The sequence below is a fragment of the Neophocaena asiaeorientalis genome, unplaced genomic scaffold (genome assembly GCF_003031525.2).
Source record: "Neophocaena asiaeorientalis asiaeorientalis breed wild unplaced genomic scaffold, Neophocaena_asiaeorientalis_V1.1 scaffold46, whole genome shotgun sequence".
Classification (NCBI taxonomy): Eukaryota; Metazoa; Chordata; class Mammalia; order Artiodactyla; family Phocoenidae; genus Neophocaena; species Neophocaena asiaeorientalis.
Genome location: NW_020175393.1, coordinates 15,789,357 through 15,802,755, shown reverse-complemented (window position 1 = coordinate 15,802,755; position 13,399 = coordinate 15,789,357). Strand labels below are relative to the sequence as shown.

At 40.3% G+C, this 13,399-nt stretch overlaps 1 protein-coding gene across 11 annotated transcripts in view; it reads left to right on the top strand.

The window, feature by feature from the left end:
* The window catches only part of PKHD1 (PKHD1 ciliary IPT domain containing fibrocystin/polyductin), a 600,926-nt gene that overhangs the window by 316,954 nt on the left and 270,573 nt on the right, over positions 1 to 13,399 (top strand). For all 11 annotated transcript variants that reach the window (XM_024765924.1, XM_024765923.1, XM_024765919.1 and 8 more), the window contains 5 exons: positions 2,697 to 2,851; positions 4,206 to 4,358; positions 9,093 to 9,971; positions 10,674 to 10,842; positions 12,451 to 12,608. In XM_024765924.1, coding sequence (XP_024621692.1) covers positions 2,697 to 2,851; positions 4,206 to 4,358; positions 9,093 to 9,971; positions 10,674 to 10,842; positions 12,451 to 12,608 — 1,514 coding nt within the window. The remainder of the gene's footprint in view (positions 1 to 2,696; positions 2,852 to 4,205; positions 4,359 to 9,092; positions 9,972 to 10,673; positions 10,843 to 12,450; positions 12,609 to 13,399) is intronic.

Genomic DNA, 13,399 nt, shown 5'->3' with positions numbered 1-13,399 from the left:
GAGGACTTATATAAGGAAGTCGGGGGATGAGGCTTTATTTATTTCTTTGTTTACATTATGGTTCATGCTTTGTGTTGTTCTGTAGGTTTTGACAAATATATAATGACATGTATCCATCCTTATAGTATTACACATAAGACTTTTACAGACCTAAAAACCACCTGTGCTCCATAGGGAATAAGTTTTAATCTCATTTTCACAAGTAACTTTCCTGAACATTGTGGTAACCTATTGTCTGAAAAGTTCTATTCAATAATATAGACAAAAATAAAAAGATTATCCCAGTAACATTGGCCATGAAGGAAAGAATTGATTTCAGTTATACTGCTAACTTGGTTTGGTGTGACTTTATACTCATCACCTGATTTTCTTTCTTTCTTTCTTTTTTTAAACATGTTTTTAAAAATAAATTTATTTATTTTATTTATTTATTTTTGGCTGCATTGGGTCTGTTGCTGCATGCGGGCTTTCTCTAGTTATGGCGAGCAGGGGCTACTCTTTGTTGCGATGCATGGGCTTCTCATTATGGTGGCTTCTTTTGTTGCAGAGCACAGGCTCTAGGTGCGTGGGCTTCAGTAGTTGTGGCATGTGGGCTCAGTAGTTGTGGCTCACAGGCTCTAGAGCGCAGCCTCAGTAGTTGTGACATCATGTGGGATCTTCCCAGACGAGGGCTCGAACCCGTGTCCCCTGCATTGGCAGGCAGACTCTCAACCACTGCGCCACCAGGGAAGCCCGGCAGGCAGGTTCTTTAACCATTGCGCCACCAGGGAAGCCCTGGTTTTATTTTTAAGAAGTATTTTTTTCTTACTTCAATATACTACCTGGTAAGTTAGGAAATTTAGATTTAAGTGAATATAACTTATAAACCCACCTTCCACTGGTGAGCTGACATTTTTAGTGTGCATCTTTCCTATTTTCTGTTTTTGTGCATGCGTTATTTTTATTAAAAATAAATGGGGCATATTATTTTATATCCATCTCTTTTCAACCAGTACAGAATGAGCAGAATTCATTGTAATTCAGTGCTCTGCTACAATGTGCTTTTTAATGGCTGTATAATAATCCACTGTATGGGTCATAGACCTCATAAATTCATGGATTGTCGTAATACAGTCATTATGAAATGTGGGAGTTTTGCTTTTTATTGCAGGTGAAGAACTAAGAATCAAACAGGTGGAGTGATGTCATTTAATGGAAAGAACGAAGACTTGATCAGGAGCCTTCCTTTGTCCTAATTCAACCTCTAACTCCATTTAGTTATCTAATCTTGAGTTTTGTTATTTTTTCTCTCTGAATCTTAGCTTCCTCACCTTTAAAAGTTAGGGGTTGCTTTATTATTTTGTAACTGTGAGTTTTCTAGGTTGTAATAGCAAATCAGCAAATCCTGTCTTACAAAGACTCTAAATTCTTTAATTAAAATTGCAACCATCCACAATTGTCTTTTTTTCTCTCTTTTCTCTTATTCTCTGTCTAACCTCAGGCACACAGATTTAAATTAATTACAATCTTTGGTTCATAACAGATTCATATCATTGGCCCAAGAATGACCCCCTTTAATTTCTTTCTTTCTTTTTTGGTGTTAATATTATGTACGAAGCATCTGTGAATTCCCCACTCACACAATAGACTCTTTAAGGGTGTCTGCTAGTCAAAATCTAAGTTGTCATTTTTTAACACAAAGGCCATATGTTTTATTTACCATTATGTCTCTAGCACCTACTATAGTGTCTGGTGCATACTGTTGCTTAGAGCGGACAATATATATTGCTCAGTTGAATGGCCTTCACGTGGACCTGCTGCCTGGATGAACCTTTACTGGTAGAGGAGACTCTATTGTCAACACTTGCTAAAGTGTGGACATTAGCAAAAGAGGCAGGCCATTAATATAAACTTACGCTATTGAAGTTGGTAATGACTGTAAATGGAGAATAAAACAAATATATTCACTGGAAAAGCTAGGCAGCAGGGAACGATTGAACAAAAACTTTATTAAATGTGAGTTAAAAAAATAAAAGTGAACAAAACCCTTATTACATATTGTGATGAAAGCACAATGCTTGGAACTTAGCACCCTCAGGGAATGCATACCTTTGTCCCTGCAATAACAGAGAGATGGGGAAGGGAAGCTCGAAATATCGTCACTTTTCAAATGAAGATATGAAACTCAAAAGAGTTATGTGACCTCTCAAGGTCACACAGCTACTAAGTGGAACCTCTAGGATTCACACTGTTTCTGCTTGACCATGAAGGTATGAGCCTTAATTCATGATGATTAGTTGTCTGAAAATAGTATTAGAGGTCTTCAGAAAATTTGAGAAAAGATCCCTTCTGAAATACCTTTATTATTCAAACTGTTTCCCAATTGAGGAAGACGATTTCCATTTTAGGAAGCCATATGTAGATGGCATATACTAAACTCTGGAACTTTTACTCTTTCTTGTTGCTTTGTCTGGTACTTCATGGCCACAGAATATCTTTGTTAACCCTGTATTGTATACATATCAGCCAGAAGATGAACTCCATTGGCATTAATTTTTTTGCAAAGACCTTTTTTCTCTGTCTTGACTTGATATTTCTACTTTACTCTCCCTGGTGGGAATTGTTGTCTGCAGTGGATTTCCTCTTCTCCCTGGGGTTCAGTAGGTCATCTGTGTTGTACTGCCAGTGTACCTGATTCCATCTTTATGCTGTTACAGAATTATAGTAGAGAACACAGTGGATTGGCGACCCCAAGACAAGATTGTCCTTAGTTCCTCTTCATATGAACCTCACGAAGCAGAGGTCCTCACTGTGAAAGAAGTCAGGGGCCACCATGTTAGCATCCATGAACGGCTCAGACACCGGCACATCGGTAAGGCTTTGGTTTGTTCGTTAAGGGAAGTGAATGAGCCAAGAAGAACGTGTTCAGCAACCTGCCTTGGGACCTTGGATCTGATCGGCGTTCAGAGGGGATGGATAATATTTTACTGCTGCCCTAGGCTCATCCTTAGAAGGCTTTATCTCCATCCCTTCATTAATTTTATTGCCTAATTTAAAAAAATCTTTGATGTGAGGGAATTTTTAAACTTTTTATTTATAATGGCAAGCCTAGAAGCAAGCAGAAGGGTTAAGAACCTTGTTCAAGGTCACCGGGCATTTTCATGGCTGAGCCAGAATAAATCTCATGGGAGATGAGTTTCCAGTTCATTTCCTGGCATACTGAATCACACAGCCACTTAGAATGTGGTAGTCATTGTAAATAATGACTCCTTTTTCCGTACTTAGGAATGTGTCCTTCCTGACATGAAGTTCATTGTATCAATTGACTACTACTACTGCCCCAAAATATAAATAAATAAATAAAAGCCAAATACCTTTTTCTTGAAAAAAAAAATGTACTGAATATTTTAATACAGTATACACACTTAAAATATATTGCATATAAATAATAACCATATTTCCCGCTTCAGCCTAATAAATAAATTTAACCCAGGAAATATAGCTAATAAGTAAAAAACATGGACATAAAGGGATTAGGGGATATCTTTCTTGTCTCTGATATATGAGAGGGAAATGCATGCTTTCAGCAGGACTGTATCTAAAGCTATTTCTAAATCATGGTTTTAAGGATGATTTTGTTTCTAAAGAGTGGCAGGGAAAAGAGACATCGTTAGCAATCCTTGCCTATAATACACAACGTACAATGCAAAGTGGGGTGGGCAGTGGAACAAACCAGCAAGACTGGGGAGGCTCTTCCTGGGAGTGACGAGTTCCAGACCCGCCAGGAGAGGGCGTTGCCGCTGCTGCTTCAGTCCTATCACTGCCTCAGTGGATCTGCGATTCCTCACTCTCTCAAAGAGGTTCAGGAACAATGCACAACCAAAGGCAGGAATCTCACACTGAGGAATTGAAGGAAGGAGGCCGGGGACCCCACTAATTGGACCGGTCTTCCCTGACATCCCTGTGCCGGTACCCATAGTGATTGAGGACAAATGAATTCTTGCTCAAACACGCTCACTCTGATCCCAATGAGAGACCAGTGAACGGGCTTTTCATTTCTCAGCCGACGTTTGTAGAGGACGCCCGAGGAAAAGCAGACCTTAATGTTGGGAGGACTTCCGCGGGGAAAGGAGTGTTTTCATTTGTCAGGTTCGCTGGGTCCCCAGCTGGCGATCTCCGAAATAGGTTTTAAAATTTTTTTCCTTTCCCAACTCCCGTTGCCCCAGGAAGTGTCCACGTCATGGAGGATGGCCGACACATTCGTTTGGCTTCAGAGGTTGGACTTCTGACCCGGAACATACAAATCCAGGGTGATACATCGTGCGGGGGGAGACTACTTGTGGGGTCCTTCAGGAAGTCCAGCGTGGAAGAATTTTCAGGTAACTGAAATTTTAAGTTACTAAGCACTACCAATTGGAGGCTATGCATCTGGGACACTCAGAAATTCCAACGGTGGGAATTTTCATTTATAAAACAAAATATTTGAAATAGATGCTTCTCTGTGCTCTGAGAAGCTATGAATTTTCAGTACTAATCTGTGCTTAATTATCAGTGTGATGTTAAAATAATATACTAGCTATCAGCACACAGGCACATTTTTACCTCAAAAAAAAAAAAATCTTCAGCAGATGTGAAATTTCCTCTGCTTTGAAATTATAGATGATTTAATGACCAATTGAATTTTATCTCTTTCCTGAATTTCTATTACTCTTTCCCAGTAGCATGCTCTATTTGATGGCAGGCCTCATCTCATGCTATAAATTAATAGTGTAAATTTAAATAAGAATGATTTCCATATTCTAGACTGCTTTAGGGATCAGTTAAATTTCTCTCATTTCTTTCAAGCTTTAGCTCTTCTGGAATGCTGCAAAGTTATTTGATTAGTACCTTTTTCTTAAACTTAGGTTCCTTAAAATTGATTCCCAAGTTGTTTCCTAGTCAAATAAAGCTCCATCTCAGAAAGTCACTGCGTACATGAATATAATAAAGGCTCTGAGAAAGCCTAGAGCAAAGGATCTAATGGTTTCCCAAATATATTGAGCATGGAACACTTTTTGTGGGTATATCTGCTTTACCAGTATAGTAAAGAGCAATGTTTGAACCTTAAAACAAAAGTTCGAGGGCTTCCCTGGTGGCGCAGTGGTTGAGGGTCCACCTGCCGATGCAGGGGACGCGGGTTCGTGCCCCGGTCCGGGAAGATCCCACATGCCGCGGAGCGGCTGGGCCCGTGAGCCATGGCCGCTGAGCCTGTGCGTCCGAGTTCGCGATTTCTGGTTCATAGAACAAGCTCTCTCTCCATGAGCTCCAGCTCCGTCAGTTCTCAACAGAAGTGATTTTGCTCTTCCCTCCTGGCCAAAGGACATTTGACAGTATCTGGAGCCATTTTTGCTTGTCACAGCTTTGGTGGAGCTTCTGGCATATAGCAGGTAGTTGCTCAACATTCTATAGGGCACAGCACAGCCTCCCACAAGAAAGGATTATCCAAGATGTCAGTCGTGTTGAGGTGGAGGAACCCTGCTCTGGAAGGCTAGACAAAGGCTGAATCCCGGTCGTGGTTGTGTAAAACCAAAACTACCCTGCAGTTTATGAAGACAGAGAATTAGGGAGGGAGCGCAAGACAGGGCCCCTTTCCACGGTAACTGTAGTCCAGGCTGGAACCTGATCACCAGAGCAGGACAGAAGGCCGATTCTTACAGCTGAGCATCAAAGCCAGAGCCCAACCACCAGCAATGCTGGCTCAGTCCTGAGCCTCTGGGTTGCTGGTCAGGCTCTTAAATCATCCCTGGGGAAGGGAAAGAGAATCTGTATTCGATGCTTCTTATGGACTAGGAACCACGATGGTTTCCATGCCTACTTTGTTTCATTTAATCCTAATATCTATGTGAGAAAGACATTTTATCCTCGAGGTACACGGGCCTCTCACTGTTGTGGCCTCTCCCGTTGCGGAGCACAGGCTCCGGACGCGCAGACTCAGCGGCCATGGCTCACGGGCCCAGCCACTCCGCGGCATGTGGGATCTTCCCGGACCAGGGCACAAACCCGTGTCCCCTGCATCGGCAGGCGGACTCTCAACCACTGCGCCACCAGGGAAACCCTATCCTCATTTTTGTAGATGAGGACACTGAGTCTATAATAAAATAGCCTGCTAATTTATAAAACTCCATTATGAACTTCTGAACTTCTTGAGAGTAAGTTTGGGGCTTTCAGCCCTGGTTTCCTAATATGGTAACTGCTGAGTATTAGGTGCTTAATAAACGTGAGTGAATTAAATAAATGAAGAGTTAGAAAAGTAATCCAGCTTGCAAGTGGCAGATGTAACATTCAAATTCAAGCCTGATTCTGAAGCCCTTGATAACCTTTTAATTTTATAATCACTTTAGATTTATAAAAAAGTTGCAAAGGTAGTATGGAGAGTTCCTGTGTACCTTTCATCCAGTTTCCTTTACTGTGAAAATCTGATAGAACTCTGATACATTTGTCAAAACCAGTAAATTAACATTGGTGCATTAGTGTTAACTGAACTCAAGACATTGTACAGATTCCACATGTTTTTCCACTAACGTCCTCTTTCAGTTCCAGAATCCAATCCAGGTCCCGACACTGTATTAAGAACCCTCGCGTTTTTCTGTAACATATTCCAGAGCCTAGATGAGGTGGCATCTTCAGGTGTAGGTCAAGGGTGCCAGCTATGGTGTTGAATGGTTACAGGGCAGAAACGTAGGCCAGGACTTAACAATTCCTGCTTTTAAATCAGAGACCTCTGTCATTCTCTTCCTTCTGACCAGAAGTATCCAGCAAGTTGTGCTCAGAATTGTGATAAACAAAAGGAAAAATAAGAAAACAGTCATGAACAAAATCATTGCTTAATTCTCCATCTGAATGCTCAAGACATCTTAAGTATTTACTATTGACTAGTTTTCAATCATTGGTTAATATGCACACAAGTAAAAAGATCTTGTACAATTAAAAACTATGAATTATAACCATGTAAGTATGGTGGAAAAAAAGAACACTAAGTAAAATGATAATTATCCATCGCCTTGACCAAGATTCTAGAACCACTTTCCATTCTACAAAATAAGCTTTTATGTGTGGACACACTCTAGCATGGTGTCCTTTGTGCCCAAGTTCTCAGAGGCAGGTCCCATGGCCCTCTCAGCTAGGTGTTGCTGGCGGGGGATGCTTTAAATTACATCGAAAAGTGTTATCACCAGACAAATAGTTTTCAGATGTTTTATCATTCTGTGAATATTTCCACACCGCCTACCAGTGTCTCCTTAATCAGTGTCATTTGAGAAATCTGGATACATTGGAATCCTGTTTGACCATCAAGAAAGACACACACACTTCATCTGCCCTTCTCACAATAGCTTGGTTCTTCTTGGCAGCTGATTTGCAAGGGTTCAGGTTTCTCATCTGTGAAAAGGGAGTGGGGAAGGTGGAGGATTAAGGCTGGACTATCTTTGTGCTTTAAATACTAAAATGACACAACTCTCCATTTTTAATGAGGGGAATAACTTTATAGTTTACCTTGGGCAGGAGCTTTAAAAAAGAAGAAGAATAAAGAAAAGAAGTAAGGGACAAAGCTGTGGCCTACCTAGCTAAGGACACGTGATGTGATATCTGTTGGCACAGGACAGTGGCCCAATCACTGGAATCTCAGTGCAAAGCTGTTCTGTTTATTCCATCACATCCTGCATGCTCCCCACTGAGCCTGAGTGGGGGTTAACAGTACAGCTTCTGCATCCATATGCCTGGGTCCAAGTCCTTGCGTGCCACTTAGCCCTTCTCTGCCTCAGTTTTCTTATCTGTAAAATGGGGATAACAGCACCTATCAAATATAGGATTTTTACAAAAATTAAGAGTGTATATATATGTATATATATATATATATATATATATATACATATATATATGTGACACATATATATATATATATATGACACACATACACACACACATATAGAACAGTGCCTGGTATATAATGAGTGCTATATTAGAGTTAGGTGTTATATTTATTAATTCAACTCATTTCCCCCGATATTCATGTTATTATTCTATTTTACCAAGAGTATATACACTGACAAATTTGTGCTCATTATATTTTTAAATCAATCTAGTGACTGTATTTTATACTGTTTTAACAATATCTATTTTTAAAGTACAAATAAAATTCCCAATAAGACTAAATAATTCACTATTCTCCCTTGACATAAAAAATGTAGAAAATCTTCTTATTGTGAAAAGGAAACAGGGATTATAGTATGGCTAGAATAAAATACAGAAAAAAATTTAAGGGTCTTAAAGTCACTTAAAAATATGTTATCACCTGTATTATGTCTTCATCAAGAAGAATGTTATGTTTCTGGACATCCACTGAGCAGAAGTTTTGCACTTATACTCTTCTTTAAAAATGCTTAATATATTGTATATAGTTGGCATTTCATTCATGCAATATCTTTGTGGGGATGGCTGTGGCCTTTTCACATGGGGTCCCTGAAAGGAGACATGACTTTGAGGTGAGTGGCCAGGAAGCCACATTACTTTCATTCTTAGCCAGTTCCTTGACCCAGCCGTACAGACAGGTGCCTAGAATCTTTAAGCTAGCTGTGCCCATCCCCAAAGCCTATCTCCTTCTCCTGTCTTTCTTTCATCTCTCTCCATCCTATCACCAGACTCTTCAGAATGCACAGGAAAATTTTCATGCAGTATTGTGATATTTTTAATGATTCAGATTTTGTTAGTGAGACTCAATGACGTAAAATATAGTTCTGGTGCTGAAAATAAACATATTTTAATGAAAAATCTGCATATCCCAATGCCATTGGATGGACCATCCTTCTGCCTTTTTTTTTTTTTTTGCTGTATGCGGGGCCCTCACTGCTGTGGCCTCTCCCATTGCGGAGCGCAGGCTCCGGACGCGCAGGCTCAGCGGCCATGACTCACGGGCCCAGCCGCTCCGCGGCATATGGGATCTTCCCAGACCGGGGCACGAACCCGTGTCCCCTGCATCGGCAGGCGGACTCTCAACCACTGCGTCACCAGGGAAGCCCCATCCTTCTGCCTTTTGTAGGGAAGAAGCAAGTACCTAATGACATGCATTTTGCTTGCAGGTATCCTTCAACTTTTCAATGTGGAAATTCAGAACTTTGGCTCCCCACTGTATTCCTCCATCGAGCTCACTGATACGTCGGCAGGATCCTGGATAATATCTTGTACTCTGCACCAAAGCTGTGGTGGGGGCATTCGTGCAGCTGCCAGTCAGGGGATCGTTTTAAATGACAATGTAGTGTTTAGCACAGCTGGCCATGGCATTGATTTGGAGGGTCAGGACTATTCTCTCTCTAATAACCTTGTGGTTCTGATGACACAGTCAGCCTGGTCTCCCACTTGGGTGGCAGGAATCAAAGTGAATCAGGCAAAGGACATCCATCTCCGTGGCAACGTTGTGGCAGGATCCGAGAGACTTGGCTTTCACATCCGAGGCTACAGGTGCTCCTCTCCTGAAGCCCTTTGGTCTGACAACGTGGCCCACTCAAGTCTTCACGGCCTTCATCTCTATAAGGAGACTGGACTTGACAACTGTACCAGTATCTCTGGCTTCTTGGCTTTCAAGAACTTTGACTACGGTGCCATGCTCCATGTGGAGCATGCCATGGAAATAGAGAACCTCACTCTGGTCGACAATACTATTGGCCTTTTGGCAGTAGTTTATGTGTCTTATGCCCCACAGTGTTATAGTGAAAATCTACAGATTGTGGTTAGGAATTCAGTCATCGTGGCCACTAGCTCATCTTTTGACTGCATTCAGGATAGAGTTAAGCCTCGTTCTGCCAACGTGACATCACCTGATCGAGCTCCTTCCAATCCCAGAGGGGGTCGAGTTGGTATTTTGTGGCCCGTATTCACCTCGGAACCGAATCGGTGGCCTCAGGAACCATGGCACAAAGTGAGGAATGGCCATTTAATTTCAGGCATCATGAAACTTCAAGGTAGGATGTTTGGGTTTCCAAGCAATGTAGTGTCATACATCTGTGCATAGAAGCTTTAACAGCATTTTGAAATTATATCAACAAAAGCGTACAGTGTCGTCTGGTGCTTGCTGTCCAATTGACCATCTGCTGGGCATTGATAACCACAGTGGTAGTTTATAATGACAGTGAGTGATTTCTTTAAAAAGTCACCGCTCTATACTTGTTGAAGAGCTTTCCCAGGGAAATATTTAATTTGATTATATGCCTCATCTCTTAGGTACGTGTTACTTTTCCTGTCATACAGAGGAGGAAATTGATACGTGGAAGTTGTGCCTCAGTGAAGTTGTCAGGTAGTTGGTGGGGCAGCCAGGATTTAATCCAATTATACTACAGCCTACGCAGAGAACCTTCTATCAGCTCTCTTTTGTACTATTGTACTCACTCCTCACTGGATTTTGATCAAACCTTTGATGGAAAGTATTGCTCTTAAGATGTCAATGTGTTGGAATGCTCTTCTGCTTTGTATACAATGTCCATGTCTTCAAGAATTAAAGATATTTTAAGTCAAGATTTATGTAAACTCCTGGAACTACCCTGGACAGTAGCTTAAACTTACTCCTGGACATACATTAGTACAGGAATATTTAGTTGTGTGGTCTGTATTTGTGGTTGGTAGTTTACATGATATAATGTTGTAATACCTTAAACATTTTTTTTCAGATGTGACCTTTTCTAGTTTTGTGAAGAGTTGCTATAGTGATGATCTAGATGTCTGCATTCTGTCCAATGCAGAGGACACTGGGATCGTGCCTCTAATAACGGCAGAGAGGACCAGGATGCTAAAGATCAAAGATAAAAACAAGTTCTACTTTCCTCCTTTACAAACCAGGTACCGGTTTTGGTATTTATAGTAAGCCATATTTATGAAGGGTTTGGTAATTCTCCCAATACCTCAACATGTTTTTTAAACAAGGATAAAATCATCAATGGGAATAGAAATAAGTCCTTCTAGAAAAATACAGTAGATTGATTGGTCCCAATTCCTTACCCTCCTATATTTGTGCCCTTTGAGATACAATTTTTGCAATCTCTCTCACTGAAGAGAAAGAGACTGTTTCTCTCTTCCTTGAATCTGGAATCCACCACGTGATGTCCTCTGGCAAACAAAAGCGGCAGAAGTGATGGATTGCAAGTTTTATTGATACTGTTTAATTGTTTTATCTATATTAGAGGTACTTCTTTGGGATGTTTTCTAAATCAATGAAAAAAATTGACCCTGATTCTTGAACCTTCCATGGAGTATGGTGTCACTAGTTTTCAGAAGGAAGCTTGGGTGTCCTTGTGCAGGCACTGGTGGGGAAGGAGACCATGTCCTAGTCCCTAGAATGAACCGTATGGCTTAGACAGATATTTGCTCTCAGACCAGACGTAACTACTGTTCTTGAACATATGATCTGAGAGTTTTATTCAAGAATCTGATAAAAAAATTTTTTTTTTTTTTTTTTTTTTTTGCTGTAAGAGGGAGTGGGAAAGTCAGAGCAGGGAAAATAGTTATTTTTTCTTTCCTATAACATTGGGAAAAATTCTTTAGTTGGAATAAAAGAATCAGGAAAAGCACCCTAATTAGAAAGCTTATATGTTTGGCCCAACATCAGTCTCTTTTTGATGCCCATCCCTGAACCGTTTTTGGAACCTAAACATTATTAGGTATACAATTTGTGTGTCATTTTTTTCTACTGTCCAATCTTCTTTATGTTCAAGTCTTACCTATGGGATGAAATAGTTATAAAGCTAAATGATATTAGCATTTGATTATTTGTACTATTAATACCTGACACATGGTTGGCATGCAATAAATATTTAATATTATTACTAATGATACCTAAAAATGTTAGATGAGAGGAAATAAAATCTCTATAATTCAGTGTTATAATTGAATAATAATAACTTATTTATTTATAACCAATAACTTCTTTATATACCCTGCTTGACTCTAAATTCTGATGCCTATGTTTATCACCATTGTATTCCCCAACGTACAAGTAGTAGGTTTTCAATAGATATTTATTGCATGAGAACATCTTTTTTTACACTGTTTTTATATAGTACAAGTATAATCGATATTTATAATGATAATCTTAAAATACTGCAAGGCCCCAAAGTTCCATTGCATTGGAACATTGCATTGATCACATCATGTTTAATAAATATTATTAGTTAGGGGCATTTTATTGTATCTTAGAAAATTAGTGATTTATGTAAAGATTATATAACTCGATATCCAGAATATTTGGTTAATAAGAATTGTCTTTTTTTCTTGACCATATAACTGGGAAATAACATTTTCTATAGAGTGTTATTTCATATCTAGGTAACACGTTAGTAATAATAAAATTTTATTGAATTTATTTTTCATAACGTCAGCACTACCAATATATGTTTCCTTTTGGTGGCTTATCATGGAAATGAGAGAGTTGCTTTCTATCTATCTTCCCAGGAAAGATTTAGGAAGACTGGTCTGCTCTGAATCTGACTGTGAAAGTCCTAGGAAGTATCTCTTTAAGGATCTGGATGGGAGAGCTCTGGGTCTGCCTCCACCAGTTTCTGTATTTCCTAAAATTGAAGCAGAATGGACTGGATCCTTCTTCAACACAGGTCAGTTCTGTCTGAACTCGATGTCTCCAGTAGAGGGAACAAGCATGGGACGGAGCTGGTTTGGCTGTGTGGTCCAGTGGGAACAAAATATCCTGGAGAGGAACTGAGCAATAGAGTTGGAGTCTGTGCCAGTAAGCTGCTCAACTCACCTCTATCTCAGGAATGTTGGGTGCTTAAGGGATGTCACAATACCGCTGTTTTGCCCTCCATGAGATTGCCTGTGGTCCATGTCAAAGGTACAGACTCCCAACACCCACCTGTGCACAGGTGAAGAGAATGGTCCTCTCACTAGGTTGGTCTCTTGGGCCTGAAGCAGCACTCTCTGTGCTCAGCGTTTCGCAGTGTCTGCCTTGGAAGCAGTTCCTCTGGATTCTGAATCTTTCTCTTCCACCAGAGCTAAAGGCCCTCACTCTGGAAAGGGTGGTAGACTAGATAGCATGCCTTCTTTTTGCCTTCCTTTTCTCCATCTTCTAATTGTCCCTGCGGGCTATGATCAAAATCCCTTCTTATTCTTCTTGCTTTTACAAGCCCATCGGGCTATCAGTTTTTATAGCTGGACCCCTGGAGAGATCATCGTCTTTCTGCTTCTACAAACAACGCAACTCTGAGTTTACATTTTTGTTCAGGTGGAAACTGCTGCAAGTACATCCAAAGAACTTTCCCAACTTTCTTCCTACTTCATTGGATGACTCTTTTCAGACTTCTTTTCTAGTCTCCCTTTCTCTTTTGAAGTTTTGAATATTCCAGGACTATCTTCTCTTCCTATCTTGCTCCTAAGTCCAAAGTTGAAA